General features: G+C 41.3%; 1 protein-coding gene across 1 annotated transcript in view; it reads left to right on the top strand.

The window, feature by feature from the left end:
* The window catches only part of TNIK (TRAF2 and NCK interacting kinase), a 396954-nt gene extending 374560 nt beyond the window's left edge, over positions 1-22394 (top strand). The window contains exons 25-32 of the mRNA XM_077763673.1: positions 689-859; positions 2356-2499; positions 5633-5767; positions 9665-9765; positions 12028-12177; positions 13929-14088; positions 14334-14473; positions 16681-22394. Of these exons, the coding sequence (XP_077619799.1) occupies positions 689-859; positions 2356-2499; positions 5633-5767; positions 9665-9765; positions 12028-12177; positions 13929-14088; positions 14334-14473; positions 16681-16764 (1085 nt within the window). The 3' untranslated portion in view covers positions 16765-22394. The remainder of the gene's footprint in view (positions 1-688; positions 860-2355; positions 2500-5632; positions 5768-9664; positions 9766-12027; positions 12178-13928; positions 14089-14333; positions 14474-16680) is intronic.
* Positions 22395-23503: the final 1109 nt, after the last annotated feature.

Raw genomic sequence — 23503 nt, 5'->3', positions numbered from 1 at the left:
GTTTTTATTATTATTATTTTTGTAGGATTCCTAAAACAGATTTCTTTGTCTCCTATTTTTTTTTCATCTCTTCTATTTTGCTTCTGGTAGGAACCCAGAGGTATCCAGGGGCCCTGGGAAAAGCTGTTCCTCAGAGATCTCCAAACTTACCACATACTTCTCAAAAGCAATTTCTGGGTACAATGCTGTGCACGCAGTAGACACTTAATAAGTGCGCGTTGAGTTGTGTTGAGTTCTAGGTGTGTGCTTCCTACTGCACAGGTCTGGCTGATTTAGAGGAGAGTCTTGCTTTCTGGACTTAATGCAGCTCACTAATCATCGGGGGAAACTTAGGCCAGTTGGTCAGTTGATGATACAGAATTTTAAAAAGTAAATCTTTCCTGCATATGTTCTATGAGATGGGGGTGGTGTGTTCAGTTTTGTGTAATGAATATGTATTCTCTAAACTACCCAAGTAGTATCTTTAAGTGTTTTACTAATAGTTAAAATACTGCTTCTGTGAATGACTTATACTGTAGTCTACTAAAAAAAGAAAAAGTATAAAATGTGCATAGTTTCAGAGTTTCTGCACCTTTCCCCTAATGCACACTACACAAGGAGAAATCACAGGGTTTTGAAGCCCCTTCTCCATATCTTCACTGGTTATTTTCTAAGATGCCACTGACTTCTCTGATTCTTTTTCTCAAAGCTCTGTTTACTAGCGAACTTCTTAGGCAAGAACAGGCCAAACTCAATGAAGCAAGAAAGATTTCAGTGGTAAATGTAAACCCAACCAACATTCGACCTCATAGCGACACACCAGAAATCAGAAAATATAAGAAACGATTCAACTCAGAAATACTTTGTGCGGCTCTCTGGGGTAAGTGCTTCTCTTTACTGCTCATTAATACATCGATCCTCAAACATTAAAAGCCTCTGGAGCTTACCATCCAAAGAACAATGGTTAAATCAGGGGTGTCAGTCAGAGTCCCAACTTGAGACTGTCTTGGCCTCAGGAGAAATCAAGAGCAATTTTACGTGTAGCAAGAACTAATAGGGGTGCCTGAGTGGCTCAGTCAGTTAAGCATCAGACTCTTGATTTCAACTCAGGTCATGATCTCATGGTTCATGGGATCAAGCCCCATGTCGGGCTCTGCTTGGTATGCTCTCTCTCTCTCTCTCCATCTCTGTTCCTCCCCAACTCTCATACATGCACTCTCTCTCTCTCTCTCTCAAAATAAATAAGTGTTTAAAAAAAGAACTGATAACTTAATGCCCAAGATAACAAGATCAGACTCAGAAATGACGTTGACACATAATAGTGATGGCTAAAGTCAGCTACCTAACCAGCTATCACATATTACACATGATGTGCCCCCCATTCTGCCTGTATGATCTATGCAATACCCTGCAAGGGGAATTAGGCATAACCCCTATTCACAGCTGAAAAATCAGCCTAGAATGTTTTAGCGAATTACTAGTAGTAGCAAGATAAAACTGAAAACTGAAAACAGATGATGAGGTTTCCCTTCTAGTTCAGAATATCAACCTACAGTTCTTATAAAAGAACTGTGTGTGTGTGTGTGTGTGTGTGTGTGTGTGTGCATGCATGTGTGTGTGTGTTACAGGGGCAGGAGGGAGTTCATTTGTCTAGGGATGAATTTTTAGGATGCCAACTATCCAGACAAGACCACTTACCTGCTAGCACTTTTGTAATAGGGATGATTGCATGGGAGATGGACTGGGCTAGATTCAGATACCTGACTGGTCCCTTACAGCCAGTATTTCTGCAACTCTCAGGCTGTTAACACCTTCACTTGCATTGGTTTGTTATTTGCCTGACAGACAGCAGAACCTTGAGGGTATGAGATATACGTAAGCTTTGGTGAGAGAAGGAGGAAGGGCTTTTCTTCCGGTGGGGTATGGAAATGGGATACTCTGCTATATGGTGAAGGTGGGTAGGCTAGAAATCGCTGCATGGACAGGGGTGGAGCAGAACCTTGGGGAAGTCTTGAGGTGGGATTTATAGAGGGAGACCAGAAAGGGGTGGGTGTTACTGGAAAGGAATATAGGTAATTGTGCTAGTGTCACAGCTGTGCCCAAGGCGTCTCTTAAGGAAGGACGCTATACTAGGTAGTAAGTGGCCAGATGTAATGAATGCTGCTACCACTTTATAAAGGAAAACTAATTTCGTTACCAGAGGGCAGTGATTTCATTACCATGGCACAGTTTCCACTTCTGCACTCCCGACTGCAGTACCTACTTGCCTATTAGTTTCTAGTCACAAGGCACAGTTTCCTAGGTTTTACAGGGACCCCAGCTGCAGAGGGTTAAAGCAATAAAAAGTCAGTCTTGGGGTATTTCTTAAATTTACAGGTGTAAACCTCCTGGTGGGAACGGAAAATGGCCTGATGCTTTTGGACCGAAGTGGGCAAGGCAAAGTCTATAATCTGATCAACCGGAGGCGATTTCAGCAGATGGATGTGCTAGAAGGACTGAATGTCCTGGTGACGATATCAGGTATGTTACTGGGGTGTTACTGGGATGACCGAGTCCTCTGAGTCTGCACAGGTAGGAAAGGCCATTGTTACGGAATCTGGTCTGGATCACCTGGCAGAAGAACCAAGCGGCACTTGGAGATCTTGGAAGGCAGTTGATTTATTTTACGCCCGTGGGCTCAGAGGAGATCACTCTCCAGAGGTCTAAGCCCCGAACATAAGCAGAGGGGACAATTTATAGTCTGTTTGTGCACAGCAAGTGGGGTGGGAAGAAAACCCGGAAGGGGAGTCTTCAGGCAGGGACTTGAATTCCCCTATCAGTCCTGTCAGCCATCTTGTAACAGATTTTTCTCTATCACCATCACCTCAGTTCTAAAAAAAAAAAAAACAGTAAACTCTTGCCCTTCCCTGCTAACTGTGACATAATAAATTATAGCAGTATAGCCAGAGAGATCACTCGGGTTTTGTAACTGTGCAGACAGTGACCTCCAAAGGGAAGCCTTGCACCTCTGCTTGATCTCTGAATCAAGAAGAAGTACCACAAAGGCTGTATATGTTTATAGACCTTTAACCTCTGCCAGGATCAGCAATGATCTTTTGAAGATGTCTGAGCTCTAGTCATTGCTACCTACTCTCAAATGGAGAATATCAAAACGTAGGCTTCTCAGGGTGGGAAATGTTGTAAGCAGAAATGTCTCTGGTCTCTTTTCTCTCAAGAACTGTTCTAGCTTATACTCCATTGATGCCAGCAAATGCAGCTGGCCCACTGGGTGATTGAATCTGTGAAGAGATTTGGATGTGGGAATCATTCCTGCTACACTCTGCAGCTTTCCGGTTCCCAAAAAGAACCAAAAAAAAAAAAAAAAAAGCCTACACAGAAGTGAAGGCTTTACTGTTCAAAAGTTAAAAATGTAAACTCAAAGTGTTTGTATTTATTGAAAATTCTTTCTGATATGTTTGAAGGAGTTTAATAAATAATATTCCTTTTCACAACATAAACCAGTGGGGTCAGAATGCCTGGGAGTAGGACCCAGGTATCAATAGCTTTCATAGTTTCTGGGGTGTTTCCAATGTGCTGCAAACTTTGAGAACCAGGGCTCTAGACTCATCTATCATTTCACAAAGAGAAAATACAGGGCTAATGGGTTCAACCTTGAATAAAGTTTAACTCCTGGGATGTCTTTCCATTTTGAACAACTGCCTTCACTTGATGCTACAATTCCCTCTTTCCTGTACCTTTTCATAAAAAGAGTTTCATCTCTTTTATTCTCTCCAAAAAAGAGTTAACTGAGTAAATTCTTCTGTATTGTCATTCGTTTAATTCAGTATAGCCTCTTGTTCTTGCTAATGGCTTTCTTGAATGCTACACCAGCAAATCAAATTTAAAACTGTACAGCTGTCACTCACCTACCGAAAATGGAAATGATACCAGAAAGTTCACATTCTGGCTTCATCATGTTGTTAGTGACACATTCCCATTCTTAAAAAACGTAACCATCTCCTCTTATCATGAAGTGTAGATCGGGAAAGGAGAAAATGAAAACAGGAGTAAATGATTCTGGAACTGCCCTCCAATCTGCATTGGCATAGAAGGGAGGAAGCACTGACCTTTCTGCCCATCCTAGCCATTGAGATCAACTCTGGGCGTCTGGCTCTAAAAAGGAACAGTAACTGCACAGTGACTTTCTTAATTTATCAATGCATTCTCCTGTCAAATCCAGTGTGCAATACTTTAATAAGCTTTCTTCTGGAACACCTGGGTAGCTTAGTCTGTTAAGCTTCTGACTCTTGGTTTCGGCTCAGGTCATGAGGTCAAGGCTCAGATGCCAGCCCAAGCCTGGCATTGGGCTCTGCACTGATATCACAGAGCCTGCTTAGGATTCTCTCTCCCTCTCTCTTCCCCACTCACACACACAGGCTCTCTCTCTCTCTCACTGTCTCTCTCTCTCTCTCTCTTTCAAAATAAATAAATAAACTTAAAAAATAATAGTAATAAATAAATAAATTTTCAGGGCACCTGGGTGGCTCAGTAGGTTGAGTAAGTGACTTAGGCTCAGGTCATGACCTCAAAGTTCGTGAATTTGAGCCCTGCATCGGTCTCACTGCTTTCATCACAGAGCCTGCTTCAGATCCTCTGTCTCCCTCGCTTTCTTCCCCTCCCCCCATTCTCTTTCTCAAAAATAAATACTTTTTTTTAAAGTTAAAAAAAATAAATAAATGTTCTGCTTATATTTATCACATCTGTAAATATAAAACATCTTTTGATGCCTAAGAGAAATCAATGGAAAATAAGTACTCAAGAAGTAGAGCCTACAGGCCTAAATGTCTAATCACTTAGAAAGAGCCACCCCAAGGGACATTTTCTTAGCTGCTACTCAGATGATCTTATAGAGTATACTGAATTGTTCTCCTTGTGTATTCATCAACATTTTTAAGATATTTTCTTATCACAGAATTCCTTACCCCAAGAGTGCTTTACCAAAGGGAACCTTGTATTTTTCCAAGTACACATCTTATATTCTCCTATTTTTGTTTGGTAAGTGATCTCAGAATCATAAATGTGTCCAGAGTTATCTTGTGAGCCCAGGTTGCCTTCATTAACATTGTTTCTTGTCTCCTTATAAAATTCTTTTTGTTGTGGTTGTTAAGTAAAATAAAACTACTACCAGCTGTCACCTTTAAAGTAATAGAGGAGGTGAATAATAAGTTCTCCATTAACATACGTCATTAGATTAGAAGGTGAGGGAAAGGCAGTCACACGTAAGCACGTTAAAATGTCCAGTTATCCACACACCTTCATATAATTGGATCTAGAATGTTCTGGAACTCTGATCAATTATTCTGTTACAGAATTAGGTCTTGACACTGCCCTTTGCATTGAGAAGAGAGAGTAAGAGCAGCTTGCTCAAATAAGAAACAAGCTGAAGGTAAAGACAAATTATAAAATGGTTATTTGTCCAAAACACTTGGAGGGTTTTAATCACAAGTCTTGGCATAGACAACGCTTGATGATGCTGGGGACACTGGGTTTTGTGCCTTCACACCATACACAATTGTAAATAAAAATAAATGAAAGAAATAAAATGGAGATGGGGAAGGACTGAGAGAAAAAGCTGTCATAGGGGCATGAAATTAGAGCTCTGCTATTTCAACAGGAAAGAAGAATAAGCTACGAGTTTACTATCTTTCATGGTTAAGAAACAGAATTCTGCACAATGACCCAGAAGTAGAAAAGAAACAAGGCTGGATCACAGTTGGGGACTTGGAAGGCTGCATACATTACAAAGTTGGTAAGTGTCAAGTCATGGAACTGTTTACTCCGTCGAAATTATTCCACTTTTTCCTATCAGGTATTGATGATGCATTTGTTGCCAGTCTAAGATGTTGTTGGAACTTTAGGTATACTTGGGTTATTTCCAAAAACCTCAGATTGATGAAGCTCAAAGAGTGCGTTCAGAATAAAGTCCTATGTTCCAGTTGAAACATTTATGTCCACTCCCTTCTAAATACTCATTAAAATAACAGTAAAGGAATAAAAATGCCATAAACCCACAAGGATAAGGGATCAGAAGAAGAGAGACCAGCAAACAAGAAATATCAACAGAACTGAACAAGAACAGTTGAATGATGAGGACCTAACCTAGATGACCAGGAAATGCTGAATTCTACATCTGCAGTGGAGAACAGCATCAACATCAATCTAACCACGTAACAGAACCCAGGAAAGCCCAGGGTCTGAGGCCCCAGGTATATTTGAGATGGAGGTGGAAGGAGAAACTGAAAATAGGATTATTGGGTGGGTGATGAGCAGCAAGTCCTCCCCCACTGCAACAGAGGATGCAAAGTTGGCACAGCTGATCTAAATTGTGGGAATATGGCATTGCCAGGACAGACAGACAAAGAGCTACACACGCACATACACAGATGCACCCCTTCTTCCCCTGTTTAGCTCCCAAAATGTTGGCGGCCATACTTACATTCCCAAGGAAGAGATTGAAAGATTTGTCTTTGGAGAAACTAAACAGCCAGAAAGAAAAGATGTTCAGGTACTAACATTTGAAGTGCCATGAAAAAGCTTCCTATCTAACCGCCCACACGTGAAGCCAAGCAATGGGTAAGCCCATCTGTAACTGATGTGGGGACATTCGCCAACAGGAAGGGAAATTAAACAGAAAGGATGGTAGGCAAAACAAAGATAATGAGGAGTGGAAGAAGATTTTAAAGGAACTTTAATAACCTCAGGGTAAGAAAGTAAAAGGATCAGTCCACGTGCTTCAAAATCTAAGTAACATGAGTTTTAAGAAAAAGAGAAAATAAGAAATGGAAAGGGAGGAAAGTATCAAAAAGGGATATAAGAAAATTTCTAGAATAAGGACTTGAAATCCCAAATTTAAAAGATTCACATAAGGGCACCTGGGTGGCTCAGTTGGTTAAGCATCTGACTTCAGGTCAGGTCATAATCTCGCAGTTTTGTGAGTTCAATCCCCACAATGGGCTCTGTGCTGACAGCTCAGAGCCTGGAGCCTGCTTCAGGTTCTGTGTCTCCCTCCCTCTCTCTGCCCCTCCCCTGTTTGATCTCTGTCTCTCTCTCTCTCTCTCTCTTTCTCTCTCTCAAAATTAAATAAGCATTTAAAAAATTTTTTAAAGGATTCAGTGAGTACCTGGTATAGTGAATGAAAAAAAGATTCACAGGAAGATATAGTAACATGACACGTCAGTACCCAGGAAATGAGGAGGTCCTTAAAGCATCCAGATTATAATTTTTTTAAATAAATACTTTATATATAATAGGCACAGAATTAGGTGGCTTGAGATTTAGTGGCAATACTAGAAAATGGAACAAAGCCTTCAACTAGTATTTTATAAACCATCTGTATTAACCAGGGTTCTCCAGAGAAACTGAACTAAGAGGACACACACTTATGTACACACACGTGCATAAATGTATATATGTATATATATATAAAGAGGTATATAAATACATATATAAATATAAATACAAATATATACACAAGTATATAAGTATATAAATGTTGCATATATACCTATGTATACACATATATAAAGAGGTTTATTATAAGAAATTGCCTCACACAATTATGGAGGCTGAGAAGTCCCAAGCTCTGTAGTCAGCAAACTGGAGATGCAAGAGAGCCAGTGTTTGAATCCCATTCTGAAGTCTAGAAAAGACCAGTGTCCCAGCTCAGTAGTCAGGCAGGAGGTGTCTTCTCACTCAATCTTTTTATGCTGTTTAGGTCTGTAATTGATTGGATAAGGCCCATCCGTATTGGGAGAGCAGCCTGGTTTACTCAGTGTGTCCACTCAGATGTTAATATGATCCAGAAAAACCCTCACAGACAAACTCAGAACAATGTTTGACCAAATATCTGGGCACTTTGTGGCCAGTCAGGGTGACACATAAGAGCTTACCATCACACCATCAAACTGCCAGTCAATTTTGAATGTTGTATGAAAGACACCTTCAGATGTGCAGGGTCTTAAAACATTCATGTTCCATACACTATTTCCCAGGAAACTACTGACCAATGTGTCCCACCAAAATAAAGGAATAAACCCAGGAATCCAGGTAAAAGGTGAAGAAAATGCCCAGAACGATGGTAAAGGAAATTTAGATGATAACTCTCCATAGGCATAGAGAGAAGTCAGTCCAAGCAGGGTGGGACAAGGGAGCATTCCGAAAGGGGTGCCCCCAGGAAAAATAAAATGTCCCTAATAGATTCCCCGCCATGTTTGACTGTACTGAAGGTATTTGCAGCACCAGCAGGAAGTCTACATGTGCTCACAGATAGACAATAAGGAAATGGGAAAAAATGACAGAAAACCAAAAAGGAAATGTGACTGTGGCATACTATTATGCGTCAGCTGTGAACAAGAATAANTTTTTTTTTGTTTGGGGGGGGGGGGGGGGGGGGGGGGGGGGGGGGGGGGGGGGGAAGAAATGTGTGTGTTTAAGAGAGAGAAGTACAGAGAGGAGACAGTTCTAATCGGCTAAATCCTTTCCATACTCAGGCTGATAGATAATATCAATAATGAAACAAATCAATAACATTATAAACATGTTGTTTAGAAATATGGAAATAAATGGCTGAAGAAGTAGTTGAAAGTATATTAAAGACTTTCAGGCTTTAAAGATTATGTAAACAGACTTTTTAAGACTATGTAAACAGAAGGGGAGAGCTCAGAGAGCAAGAATTAGGTTCATTGCCCTGGGCTGTCAAATTTCTTTAGGACAACTATTCTGTTGGCCCAGATGTTCTATAAAGCAAATAACTGCCACATGCACTGTCTTGGCCTGCTCAGGTTGCTACAGCAGAATACCATGAACAGTAAGAATCTGTTTCTCACAATTCTGGAGGCTGGGAAGTCCAAGATCAAGGTGCTGGTAGACTCAGTGTCTGGTGAGGGCCACTTCCTCATTCATAAACAGCTGTCTTTTTGCTACAGACTCATGTAGTGTCTGGAGAGAGGGATCTTTCTAGGGCCTTTTTTATAAAGGCATTAATCACTTTTAAATTCCTAATAATTGGAATTCAAATTCAAATAATAACCAAATGGCAAACTTAGTGTCTCTACCCATTTGCTAATCTTTCTACCATTTGGCCATACCAGCTCTCAGCTTCTTCCGTGTGGGTGACTATGAAAGCCAGGCAAGGGGCGCCTGGGTGGCTCAGTCAGTTGAGCATCTGACTTTGGCTCAGGTCATGATCTCACGGTTCGTGGGTTCAAGCCCCGCATCGGGCTCTGTGTTGAACGTTTGCCCAGAGCCTGGAGCGTGCTTTGGACTCTGTGTCTCCTTATCTCTCTGCCCTTCCACCACTCATTCTCTGTCTCTCAAAACTAAATAAATGTGAAAGCCAGGCAAGGGGACAGGAAGACTATTATGCAGATTCTTATTACAATGAATAATTTACATCTAGACCTAGTGAGTAAAGAGATTTCTAAGCCTTCAGATGAAGAGCCTTCAGTATAAAGCCAAAGGCCACAGTATTCTGTAGACTGAGTACTTTAAAGAAAGTTCATTCTGTATCTGTGAGCAAATCTCACACCAAGAGCATCACCCTCAATTATTATAATGTATACTTACATTATTGTGGCTTACACATTCAGTGATGCAAAAACCTGCATAAGATGGTATACTCTTTTAATTCATAATTTTTCTGTTACAGTTAAATATGAAAGGATTAAATTCCTAGTGATTGCCTTAAAGAATGCTGTGGAGATATATGCTTGGGCCCCTAAACCATATCATAAATTCATGGCATTTAAGGTAAGTGGGCATGTGATTATCTAAACAAGGGATTTTTTTAAAATTTTGGGTTCCTACCAGTTAACAAAGTGATCTGTCTTACACATCGACCAGTACCAATTTTTCTATAATAATAACCCCCTTTTAAAAGTATAGGAACTCTTAATATAGATTTATTACTCCAAAAGCAAAGACTAGGCACTAATAAATGCTATAAAATTAGTCAAATTAAAATTGACTGGGTGTGGGGGATAGATGAAAGGGGTAAAAATTGGAGAGTGCCCTCCTTCATTTCAGGTCAACAAATCATCATCTCCCAGGGACATTTAGTATGGGATGGTTACTGGGCAAAGCATGAATTGTGGTGTTAGGCAATGAGATTCATTATTAAGCCATCTAACTCGGGTGCTCTCTGATATGTGATCTGAAAGGGGCAGACCAACGGCAGCACCAGATCTCAAGGATGAATCGTGTCTCCAAATCTTGTAATCCTTATAAGCCTTTTGGGGTAAAATCCCTAAAACTAACATAATGCGCATATGTCCCCAGTGTTATTGGACTTCCCAGAAATGAATACTGAACATGGTTACATGAGGAAACGGCTTGACTTCTCTGCGTTCTGCTTTTTCATTTTTGACCTTATCCGAGTCTGTACCCACCATGGTTGAATTGGTCACTCGTGTGCAAGAGTGTGATGAGGCTATGCTAGCAACATGAACTCCAGCTCGTGAAAGATGACCCCCCCCCCGCGCCCCCAGAGGCTGGAGGGACCAGTACTTGCAGGCACTCTGATATTTACAGAGCCGCAGAGTTTTATCCACAGCCCATGTGAATTTATCTTCTGCTCCTTGTCTCTGTCTCCTGGTGTCTCTCGCTTTCTTTATAGCGCGTTGCCCCTCATTTTTCTCCCCATCCTTGTGACTGTTGTCTCCCTTTGACCCTTTATGTATTCTTTCTCGCCACTTACGCCATGTAAGGGCAGAAGCTGCTTGGAAACATTAGGAAGCGCTCTTTGGGGCTGAATCACCCCATTCCTGTCTTTTTCCATTAGTGCAAGGGGCTCATTTGCGATGTGCTCAGGAAGACAGGTACATCCATGGAAATGGGCTCCCCTCCATAACCCCACTTTCATGGAGAGACCTTTTTGGAATGTAATAACGCTTAAGGGATAACTCCTAAATAAGCCAAAGCGGTGCCACTGTTCTGCCAAAAGCTCTGTCCACAAAAGCTTTTCAGTCAGAGTCCCCATTCCCAGTCAGGTCGGGAAGTTACTGCCATCACTTTACCAGCCAAAATGCGGGAGAGGGTGCAAAATGCAAAATGCTAGCTGTGGCGCCGAGCCCTTACATACGGAGGCCAGTGCAAAGACAAGGACTGGAGCTGGCAGGAGAAGACGCCAGGGCCTCCCCTACTCAGAGACTCCTTTATCAAAAGGTGAAGAAAGAGGGCCATCTAGCTGAGGCACTTGTGGTTTTCACAAAGTCTCTCCCAGACGTCAAAGCCCAGTAAACAGGGACTATGCCGAAATAATGGCAAAAGAAAACAGAGGAATGCTTGACAGCTCGTTGGGGCTTGGGCTGTAGATTCAAACACATGGAAGCTTGATAAATTTGGCTGGAGGTCTCTTTTTTCCTTCCTGGTTGAGCCCAACTAGCCAACGTAAGTCATGAGCCTTGGGATGTTCCAGCTTCCTCCCACACCTGTGCCACCTGCTTTGTTGCCCAAACCTAAGTCTCAGGTGTCAACAGTAAGTTTAAAGAAGGTGCCAGTCTGATACTCACTCACTCACTCACTGAGGGAAAAGCAGAACCAGAGTATGCCCATTAATCCTCAGCAGACTAGGCACGGAGCTGCCCAGCTGCCTACCCCAGGCTGTCTCTGAAAGGGTAATGGTCATGTGCGGGCCCGGCTGTTCCATGGTGGAGGAAAGGAGCCAGAGAGAGGTGGCTGGACCTTCCCCAGAAGGAAAAGGCCAGAAATAAACAGGAAGAAACAGCAGCACCCAGATGCCAAATTTTAAAGTAGAACGACACTATCAAAATTGACAATAGTAAACCATTTCTCTGCCCTAGAGAACGAGGGGTAGAGACGGGGCCACAAATGGATGCTAGACACTTCCTCCTAGAGCTAGAATAGGAATAGATCTAAAGCTGAAAGAGAGATCTCTGGGCTTTTCAATGTAAGAGAATCAGATATTAACTTCTACCAGCCTGTGGCTAAAAGAAAAAATTATTCAGATAACCTCTTTGAACGATGTGGACACTCATGGGGTGCTTTTTAAAGTCTTTTGCAGATCTCCAGCACAAGCCACTGCTTGTTGATCTCACAGTAGAAGAAGGTCAAAGATTAAAGGTTATTTTTGGTTCACACACTGGTTTCCATGTAATTGATGTTGATTCAGGAAACTCTTATGATATCTACATACCATCTCATGTAAGTACCTGGGAGCCCACTGTCCAGGCTCTGTGTACAACAACGTTCATGTAGAAAGAGATTTGCTCTCGTACATTTTTAGCAGAAGTCCTGCTAATTTTTACTAATAGGTAAAGCAGATGAACTTTTAGCCTCCACTAAATAGACAATGCTTTTAATACATAACATGTGAATTTAATTAATTTTTATGACTGCTTGAAACTGAGTAGCACATAACAGCAGTTCTTTGCCATGTATTAGACATGTTGTCTTGTTGGACTTCAGATTAAAATGCAGGTGATATTTTTCCTTCAGGGGAATAAATTGTGTTTTTTAAGCAAAAGTGTAGTAGATGTGTTCCTATTTGCAGTTTTTGAAGGGAGATGGGCTCATTTTATGTGGGAAGTCAGTGGCCCCTTTGTGCTTTGTTGCTCTCTTCAACTTGCGGAGAACATCATATAGTGGAATCAGATGCTAGATCCCGGCTTAGCATCCCAGAAGTGCATCCTGGCTTAGCATGTATTCACTGTGCAGTAATGGGCACACTAGACAGTCCCTCCAACCCTTGGCTTTCATATCTGTAAAATGGCGATAAAAGGACCTATTGCAGAGGGTTATCATCAGCATTAAATGAGGCAGTACCTCTAAGGTACTTGACATATGCCCCTGCAAATTGTAGTATTAATATTGCAATCCTGACACGTTGCCTAAAACCTGACTTTCAAACAGAAATACTGCACATGGTTTCACTTATTAGGATTGGTATGGTGCAAGTTGTGTTTCCTGTACGTAATCCCAAGGCTAATGTACCTTAGACACTGTCAGGAAAGTCAGAGGCCTGATCTGTTGCTGATTGGTATTTTGAGAGTTTAAAGACTTCACTGCAAAGAAGCACAAGTGAAAAAGTTGTTTCAGTACATGACACGCACACACTGTTTCACACGCACACAGGCAGCGTTCATTGCTGCGTCCGAGCTTTCCACACAGGTATGTGCAGGTGTACCCAGGACTCACAGCTCATATTCCCTGTGAGGTGATGGGGGCCTCACTGTGATCATCCTGGGTCCTCTCATCTACCTGGCCAGGCAACTACTGGACTGCCATGACATCCCCAGCTTGGGGAAATTTTTTTTCTAAACAAGCCATTAATTTGGATTATTCTGTTATTTAGTCACCCAGATAAACAGTCTGTGTTGTATGCTCATAGCCTATTTGGTAGGTGGCTGTTGGGTCCCACACTTTGACCCTGTTTATGCTGTTCCCATTAGATTCGGCTGGTGTTTGTTCCCCTCATCTTTTTTAGAAGTAGATAGAAAACATATGAGTTTTAATGTCTCATTTGATCCATGAGACAGGTGATTAAATCCCAGTTTTGCCACCAAATATTAGTGCAGCTATGGTCAATTTACATAACCCCTCTGACATGAAGCTGCCTTGTCTATAAAGATATCTACCGTGGGGAGCTGTCCTAAGGTCTAGGAATTAGGCATGTAAAGAGCCCAGTGCTTGGCACATAGTAGGTGTTGCATAGTTGTAGTTGCTTTTAGGAACAAAGAACTGGATTCTCAACCTAGTGCCTAAGTTTGTATTTGTATACTGGGGTATTTGACAGGTCAGTGGTTAAATGAAGCAAAGCAAAGCAAAATGCCAGTCTCTAGAATGAAAATGGGGGTGGGGGAGGGATTCATTTTTATAATTCTTAGAGATTAATAGTCAAGGTGCTGTCTTATTGTTTTAAAAAGAATAATGCCTGGCCTTTCTTTGTCTCCTAGATTCAGGGCAATATCACTCCTCATGCCATTGTCATCTTGCCTAAAACAGATGGAATGGAAATGCTTGTTTGCTATGAGGATGAGGGGGTGTATGTAAACACCTATGGCCGGATAACTAAGGATGTGGTGCTCCAATGGGGAGAAATGCCCACGTCTGTGGGTAGGTTAACCATTCCTTATCTCCTTCAGCAGTTACACCCCCCAAATGAAACAAAAGTCAAGAAATGTGAAACAACCATTTGATCCCACAAAAAAAAAAAAAAGTCTGTGAATAACACTTGTAAGACTTGCTTTGTCTGTTTATCTCAAGTCGTTTGTCATTTTTGTGGTTAAGATGTGAACAGATGCTGTGAGTTATTGCCCATCTAATGTTTTTAATGCAGTTTTGGAAATTCCTTTTGACAGCCTACATTCATTCCAATCAGATAATGGGCTGGGGCGAGAAAGCTATTGAGATCCGGTCAGTGGAAACAGGACATTTGGATGGAGTATTTATGCATAAGCGAGCTCAAAGGTTAAAGTTTCTATGTGAAAGAAATGATAAGGTAAATCCGTTTCAACATTTGCATTAGTGTTTGCATTTTAAGAGACCACCAGGTACCTGTGAAACCTTCATTTTCCTTTATACTGATTTGAATCACATCTGTGTTAAACAATCAATATTATCTTCAAATGGCATTATTTGGTTTGATTCACATGAACCCTCAAAATATAGTATTCACATATTAAAAAAGACATTAAAACTTCCAAAAATTTCTTGTAAACCCATAGTAACTTTTGTGGCCTGCAGGCCTTGTGATGACTCAGCACACATCCCAAATTCTCCTAAGCACTTGGAAAGGTTGGCCCATCGTTAATCATTCACCCAGGGTCAACTTTACACTCCACTTTTAGACTTGTCACAAAGTCACCATGGGAACCTAACTCATCACATTATATCCACTTTTAAATGTAATACATTGGACATGTATATATATATAAACTTTTAAAAACTGTCACCCATTCCTTAAGGAATGCACCATCACAAACTCAACTAGTGCCATGTCCTGTGTCATTCCAGCCATGTTTCTTCTGAAGTGTCATAGGGGGACTGTTTTGCAGTGACGTTGGTGGAGTCCGTCTGGCATGATCAGTCACCTCAGAAAAGTGTTTTGAGGCAACGCTTCTTCTCCCTTGCCCTCCCTGTAGACCAGCCCCCATTTCTTAGTATTAGTGGTTAAGCTGTGCTCATTTGTGAATTCATCCTTTGTGACTATGGCCAACTTAGAAATGCTATCCCCCAAACAGCAGGCATAAACACTTGTAGTAAAGAATGTGATGGGTTGAACAGGTGTACATCTGTTGGTCCACCCTGGTACCCCAGAAGCCAGATTGGTCTCAGTCTGACCCTGGGAGTGTGAGTCTAGACTATCTCCGACCCTGGCCAAATACTCTGACCTGGTGTGGCCTGGGTAGACAGTAGTTGTGGGTGGCGAGGATGGTTCCGGGGCCTTACCAGAGTATGCCAGGAAGCAGACCTGACCCCTGGCAAAACTCCAGCCCCAACCCAGTCACTGGGGATCATAAGACTAGGAGTGACCTGGGCGTAGACCACCACACTCCAGTTCATTGAAGACCCACCCCAGCAAGCCGGTTTCCAGCCATGCCCATGCCCTCAAGAGCTGGCTGGGACAACACCAGTATCTGGGGCCCAAGGTTTAGAGCCCAGGGTGTACACAACCTGGAGAGAACAGCAACCCTTTTTCCCCCCATTGTGTTTCCATGGGCCCTCTGTGCTTCCACAGTTTGATTCATTGACCCTAAACAGTAGCTGTACTTACATATATAGCTTTAGCTGAATGCCAAGCATTTCCACAGAACTTCTTAAGAAGTTGTTGGGAGAGACAGCATTCTTCTGAAGGAGCTGTGGCAATGAAATAGCAGAGACTTTACACTAGTGACAAAAGTAAATGCCTTGGACCAAAGTTTGGTGTTGGCTGAATGAAGGGCTAGGCCACAGCCCAGAATAGTATTTAGCTCGGGCAGTGGTTCACTGACATTCAATCAAGCAATAACCCAGATCTTGCTCACTTCTCTTAGTTGTTTGATAAAATAATTTAACAGACCCAGATCTAATGAACTATGGGTCTGTTAATGCCATTATCTCCTTTGGCCTAGGATATGCCTGCACCAGCAGACAAGCCAAGAGTTAACTCCTGGCATACCAAATGAATAGGCATTAAATACCTTATCCTATCTGACCACATCATATTTTTTCCCGTAACTTTAAAAATTGAGAACTGAGATTGTATAGTAGTCAGTAGGCCCCCAAATTACCTCCCCTTGATTTTGCGAATTTGAAAAGATTCTCTTGAGCCCCAAAGTCTGCTCTCTTGTCAGAATGGGAGAAAGTCTCTGTGGCTTTCCAGACATTAACAAAAGACCTGTTGTGTCCTAGGCCAGAAATCTAGCACATTCCCTAGCATGAAACTCCCTTTTAAAACATAAACATCCTAAGGGGTGTTGCAAATCAATATGTAGCCCCTCCCATGTTCCCGAAGGCCAGTACCAATAGTAACAATCATAGTAATAAAGTCAGGAGTGTTTACAGAGGATGCACTGTATTAAAAGGCACTTTATAAACACCAGCCGTTCAGTCTTAAGAGCTGACACATGGCAAGGATAGGACATGTGAGAGAAAATGGATGGACGGTTGAAGAAAAGAGGAAAAGAAACCATTCAGTTGAACTAACTTCTTTTTAATTTCAAACAGGTATTTTTTGCATCCGTGCGATCTGGAGGAAGTAGCCAAGTGTTTTTCATGACCCTCAACAGAAATTCCATGATGAACTGGTAACAGAAGAGCACTTGGCACTTATCTTCATGGCGTTATTTCTAATTAAAAAGAACATAACTCATGTGGACTTATGCCAGTCTAGAGGCCGAATCAGAAGGCTTGGTTGAACATCCCGCTTTCCCCTTTTCCTCTCCCTCTACCTGTCCCAGTACAGCCCACAGTCCATCTTTCAGTGTTGCAGCCTGGTTGAGAAGGAGAGAAAAAGGTGGCAGGAATTTCCAGGAGCTCCCCCAAGAATGCTGCCTTGTCTGTGGACAGAAATGGACCATGTGCCCTTCGGAGTTAGGGATAGAAACAAATATTGTGTGCTCTTATGATTCAGCTGTGTTATGGTGGATTTTGAGTTTTGTTTTGTTTTGTTACCTTTTTTCTTTACCCCTTACTTTGTAAGAATGGGGAGAGAATGCATACCAAGAAAATGAGTCTGTTTTTTAATTCCATCTGCCTGCTAGCTTTAAGAATACGGGATGTTGTAAAATTTCCAATTTCAAATGGTGAGAGACAGCACAATAAATGTACCTTATCTCCTTACGCTGAAGGCCATAATTGCATAGTGGGGTAATTTTAGAACTCTTTTGCCTTCACCAACCCAAAAGGTTGCTTTTTGATAGCAACTGGCTAATGAATTTTTAAAAGAGAAGAAAAATACTAGTTTTCCCCTCTTTGGGGAAATAGATTTTAAATGGCTAAACTACTAGCCTTAGACTAATAAAATCAACTACCATTTTTGTGAGTCTGACAGGCCCATTTTTATATGGCCCTGTACAGAATGGAATGTATGGAATGGGATAGTAGTGCCATTGAGTCGAGTTGGCTCTAACGAGTGAGGGACTCCATAACACAACTTTCCCTCAGCTATTATGCAACAGATCAGGGCAAAAGATGGGATGACTGATGGGGTCAGACAAAAAGAGCTTCTGGGAAACAAACTAAAAAGAAATTTATGTGTATATATATATATATATATATATGGATATATATATATATATACACATTCTTTTTTTTAATGCACAAAGCCTCCAGCTAAGAGGTCACGTGCTTTGGGCTTCATTAGGAGTGAGACATTGTCGAGTTCTTTCTGGGAATTGGGGAGTGAATGACATCCAAGCTCTGGTCATTCCCAGCTTTCTCCTGAGGGTGCCACTTTCTCAAGATGAAAACTATGACTGGAAAAAAATAATAATACATGTTTCTGAGCTGCCTGTGTTCTCTCTGGGTTGGTGAGTGAAGGGACGAGACTACCAAGCCCGCCAGAGACACAGCGGGCACCACTTGTTCAGAGTTGATAGAACTTAAAAGCAAGGCTTTGGCCAAATTTCTGAGACCCTGATCATTTTACCTTCCTCCAAATTATCCAACATACGGTAAACAACATTTGTGCAGAGATATGTATGTATTTAGTTCAGGTTGACTTGTGTCCTTATAAACTCTTACTCAGATGATTTGAACTTTTACGTGACTGTCTGGGGTTTTTTTTCCAAAGCTACAAGCATGGCCGCCTGTGGTATCGAGGTGTTGCAAAACAATCTGTGTTGCGCTTCCTGTTTTAACCTACCTCGTTTTGTTTGTTTTGTTTCACTGTTCATCACAGCAGTGTTATCTCCAGGAGGCATATAGAGAGCTCAGCTGGCAATCTCAGGTGTATTTAATTTTTTTAAAACAAAACAGTAGTTGACCAAATTGTTCTTCTGGAAAAATTAAACAAACAAACAAAAGCCAACAACAACAACAACAGAACAAATGTGGCTTATTTCTGAAGAAAACAATTAATGTAAACAGATTTTCTTTTTAAAGTCTGTGATCCTACTGATTTTGCCTAAATACATTAGCAGCTGATGTACTATTAATGAGAACGATATACACGTTAGGAAAATGGAGCCATCTCAATCTGGTGGTTTGGGTAAACAGGGTAAGGGCATGGGGAATTATTCCAGTTTCTGAAGGAGATGATTCTGCCCCTCCTGTAAAGGTGGTTATCATTTGCCTTTATTCTAAACAGGTAACACACGAGGATGGAATTGAGGACTATCTTCAGGTGATCACCAAGATGTCCTCACCGTGGTCCCTTTAGCTCTCAAAAGCGATGAAATCCCCCTGTTCTCATTTTTATTCCTGTGGTTCTGCTGCTGAACAATCCTATCTTCACAAATTCCATGCAACAAATTCAGCAATAACCTTTTGGACTGAATCTAGCAACTACTGTAATTGGATGCCAATGTGGACAAAATATATTGATTTGGGTCTCATCCCCAAATGCGATTGCCACCAGCTCTTTATATTGCTGCTGTGGTATTCTGAACCAGAAGCTTCTTTAAATTATGTTGCAAACTGATCTTTGTTTTTATGTTATGTTTTGTTTTTATTTCTAAGTAATCAGTTCGAAACACACAGCTTTAAATGATTTTTTTATTGTGGGATTTTGGGTACAGTTAAGAAATAAAAGGGAATCATTGTGTTTAAACATAAGGTAGTTTGTGAATGTATTTTTTAAAATCTAGAGTCATTGAAACAAAAACTCATAAAACAATATTAATGCAGTCTTGTTTACAGTATGTACAGTGACATAACATAGAACATGAGCTTTTTCTGGTGCCAACAACAATAAAACACAGACGTTAAACATCAAGCCATGCCTTCTATATTTTTGTACAAATATTTTACACTGAGTACAAGGCAAAACTAAATTTAAAAGGTCCCCTACCAAAGCTGTGTTTCTTAGCAGATACCTAGGGAATTCCTGGAAGCTTTTATCTTCAAGAATACATTTTCTTCCATCAGGACAGGCCCTGACACATGGAGACCCACTGTGTCATGCAGAGTATTTCAGATACTATTCTTATGGCTCATAACAATCTCCACCTTTCTGGTTTGCTTTCTTTCCCTCCCCGACCTTTTTCCCTTTTTTCCTCTTTTTTTTTCTTTTCTTTTTCCTTTTTTTTTTCTTTCTTCTTCCTTTTTTTTTTCGGGGGGGGAGGGTACAGGGGGGTGGATTGTGCTTTTCATTCATGTTAATAGCGTTTTAATAAAAATTTCTTTAGTTTTGAAACCAGCTAGTTTCAGTTTTTAGTTTTGGTTCTTCCCATAGGGCATTTTGTCAGTAGAATTGGCTCATTTTATTTTTGTTATACAAAAAGAAACTGAGCCTTCCCCCCAAAGTAAGTTTTACTAGATCTTTTTGGTCCTTGTTGCTCTAAATTGATAATCATATGCTAAATCCCCTGAGCCTGCCTTGCTGCAGTCTTGGCCCAGGTTCCAGCAGGTGGCCATCATTCTAGGGGGCCAGTCAGGGAACCTGTGTATGGATTCCTGCATCCAGTGGGTGGTAGAAACAGATGACCACTAGGAGCTCAGTTCAAATGGTGAGAGTCCTCCCCAGGGCAGTTGCATTCTGACCACTGCCAGTACACACAAGATAAATGAAGACAGCTTGCACTAAATTCCACATAAAATTAATGGTTCTGCCTATGTATCTCTCATGGTTTTTCTTGAAGACTTTTAAACGATGCTTCCAGAAGACCTAGAGCTATTTCACCAGTATAGATGATGGCACAGATGAAATCCCACAAGGCCACTTGGACAGGAATTCCATTTTTCTTAACGCAATGGCATTGCTTCTAAGGTACACGTCTTACATACTTGGCACCAAGCACACATTTTTAAAAAGCATCTTCATTCCTGGTTGTCAAGACCTACTAACAGTTTTCTGTCTGCTCTTGTGACTCATTGGTAATTGGTGTCTCTGGTCCCTCGTGTGGTAGATTAGAAAGAGATGTGACATTCAGGTCAGAGCTCTTTTGGTTTTGTCCATAGCCAGACAAAGAAGTGCCTGAAGCCTGACCTCCCATCCCATGAAGCTAAAAAAAATTTTTTTTCTCTACTATTATGTGTACCAGTTCCCATCAATGTATTCTTAGAATGTGGAAGAGCTCTTTGTGTTAATAGTGTGTGCTGTCTTTGAAAGTCTGCTTGAACGGCATCACTTGCGTTTGTGCTGATTGCTTTAAGATATGAGATGTCCTTCGTTATTTTTAAGAAAGAAAATAAAACTTTTTTAACCCAATGGAGGAGAACAGGAGAATATCCACAATCCACTGATAACAATCCTGAATCATCCTGTCAAGCCCCTGGTACTCCAGAATCCTTTCTGAAACTATGATCTGGCCATCTCAACAGTGTCTGTGAATTATTAATTACCTTTTCAGTTCATGTCTCAAACAATCTAACCAAATCAAAGCACAGCAAACCAATCTATAACTGGCCTCTCCCTTGAGACTACGTAGCTACAACATAAAACCCAAAAGACTAAGCGTGATTTCACTGACCAGCCAATATTTCTCAAGTGCTACTACACTTTGGCTCTGGTCAGTATAGTGGCATCAGGAATCCAAAGATGCACTGTTCTTTCAGGGGTCTCAAAACGGTATAAACTGAGCCCTTTTCAGAAGAGCTAGAGCTTGAGAACTTTCAGGTTCAACACCGACCATTTGTGCGTTTCTACTAAGCATTTTCTAGTGTTGTTTTTCACGCTGTATGTTCTGGGAATTTTTCCACAGACCACTAGAACATTTTTTTTAATTGCATAGTGTTAAACAGTATGAGACCATGACACTCTGGTGTGAACTTTAGCCTTCCAAGCCTGCATTTCAGGAGGTGCCAGAATGCACCGAAGCTAAAGTCCCCGTAAAAAGCATTTTTAAAACAAAAATCCCTGGATATGTTTTTGGGATATTTCAAATCGGGATCAAAATCTTAGACTCCGTTTCCATGATGCCAAACATTTGGATGAAGACTAAAACACACAGTTAAAAATAGAAATGTTCTAAAGATTACAGATTTGGGGTTTGGGGTAGGTATCTTCAAACTAACTCACCTTGCATGATAGGGTTTGATGTCGATGGTTTGTTTTTATCATCACCGCATTACATTGCACTATTGAGGCTGAGCAGAGGCTGGTGGAGAGGTGAGTCTTCATTTCCAGCAATGATTCATTATTTGTAAATGGCAAATATCCATGCCCCAGCTGCCCATTCCTCTCAATCTCTTCCCCGGGGGATTAGTGTTAAGGAATAATAATACTGTATTATGCCTTGTTTTAAAACCTTAGTTATGACCCTGAATCAGAATTTCAAATGTTAGGTGACAGCAAGAAATCACAGCAGGGGGGAAAAGTGACAGCTTGGGTGAACTTTAAAATTGGATGTTGTGAAACTACTTTTGTGCATTTTACCTGTCTTATTTACAATGTCAGCAGAACTGTAGAGATTCCAAATATCCAGGGTCAGGAAGGGAGACTGTCATTTTGCTATGCCTACAAATGTCTACATGGTTTAAATCTCCTGTTTTCTAAAGTGTTTTAAATTGTCAAAAATACACTGAAACTGGGTAAGCCTCACCTGTGTTAGGGTATAAAAGAAAATATTCTTGGCATATTTTCTAGCCTGAGCCTTTTGCTTTTCAGTATTTCTTTTCCTGCATACAAAAAGCCTTTGGTTTGTTGTCTATCATTGTCTGAGTGATTAAGAATGATTTGGTAGATTCTAAGCCAAGGTTTTCCCATAGAGTTCAATGCCATGCCTTGGAATATATTATGTTATCACTATCAAAATGTGAGTAATAAAACATTAATAGTAGTAGGATGCCTGCTTGTCCCTCATTGCCACTTCCAGACTGTTACCCATCCCTTCTAAACACTCAGTGTTTTGAAGCTCTTGCCATCAACCTACAAAGTCCCTATTTACCTTCCATCACCCCCTCTCATTGCTTAAGTATTTTGAGTTTTGACTCACTGTCACTGTACCCAACACCACCCTTTCTTTTTTTTTTTTTTTATGTTTTATTTATTTCTAGGAGAGAGAGAGAGAGACAGCATGAGCAGGGGAGGGTCAGAGAGAGAGGGAGTCACAGACTGAAACAGGCTCCAGGCTCCGAGCTGGCAGCCAGCACAGAGCCCGACGCGGGGCTCGAACCCACGAACTGCGAGATCATGACCTAAGCGAAAGTCGGACACTTAACCGACTAAGCCACCCAGGCGCCCCCCAACACGACCCTTTCTTAACCTTTGGTGATTTAATATCCACTTAGATAATCCTATAAATACACTGGTTTCTCTGCTTCCTGGTCTTGCGCAGTGAAACATTAAAAATTACTATACTGCCTCCTTAATTCATAGCAAGCAGTTCTTCCTATTTGCTCTGGGTAGGTCCCCTCCAATCTCACCAAGTAAAGGCCACTGCCCCAACATCCTACCTCACCTGCTCCCTTTCCTACACCACCATTTTCCCCCATCCCATTGGAGGATTTCACTACATTCATGCTGCTACCTCTTGTCTTATAAAACACCTTGGCCCCCTTACCCTGCCTAACCACCATCTTATTTATCTGCTCCTCTTCACAGAAAAACTCCTCAGAGGGAATTATGTAAACTTACTGTTTTCAGTCCTCTGGTTCTTTGGTCTTTTGAACAAACTTAAATCAGGCTCTCTTCCCCACCATAGTAGCCATTGCTAAGAACAATGTATCTCCATGCTGTCAAATGCAAAGCTTAGGTCTCTGGCTTCATGCTTTTGACTTCTCTGCAGTCTTTAACATAGTTAACAACACCTACGTTTCTGAAATACTTTCTCAGCTCTGGAATATCCCTCATGTTCCCTCATGTCTCTGACCACTCCTTCTTAGCCTCCTTTGCCAAGTCCCTGGAGTGCCCAGAACTGGCATGTTTCCAGTGCTGCAGCTCTAGACA

This window comes from Crocuta crocuta, unplaced genomic scaffold (assembly GCF_008692635.1).
Source record: "Crocuta crocuta isolate KB4526 unplaced genomic scaffold, BGI_CrCroc_1.0 scaffold433, whole genome shotgun sequence".
Lineage (NCBI taxonomy): Eukaryota > Metazoa > Chordata > Mammalia > Carnivora > Hyaenidae > Crocuta > Crocuta crocuta.
This window is presented reverse-complemented; position numbering and strand designations above follow the sequence as displayed.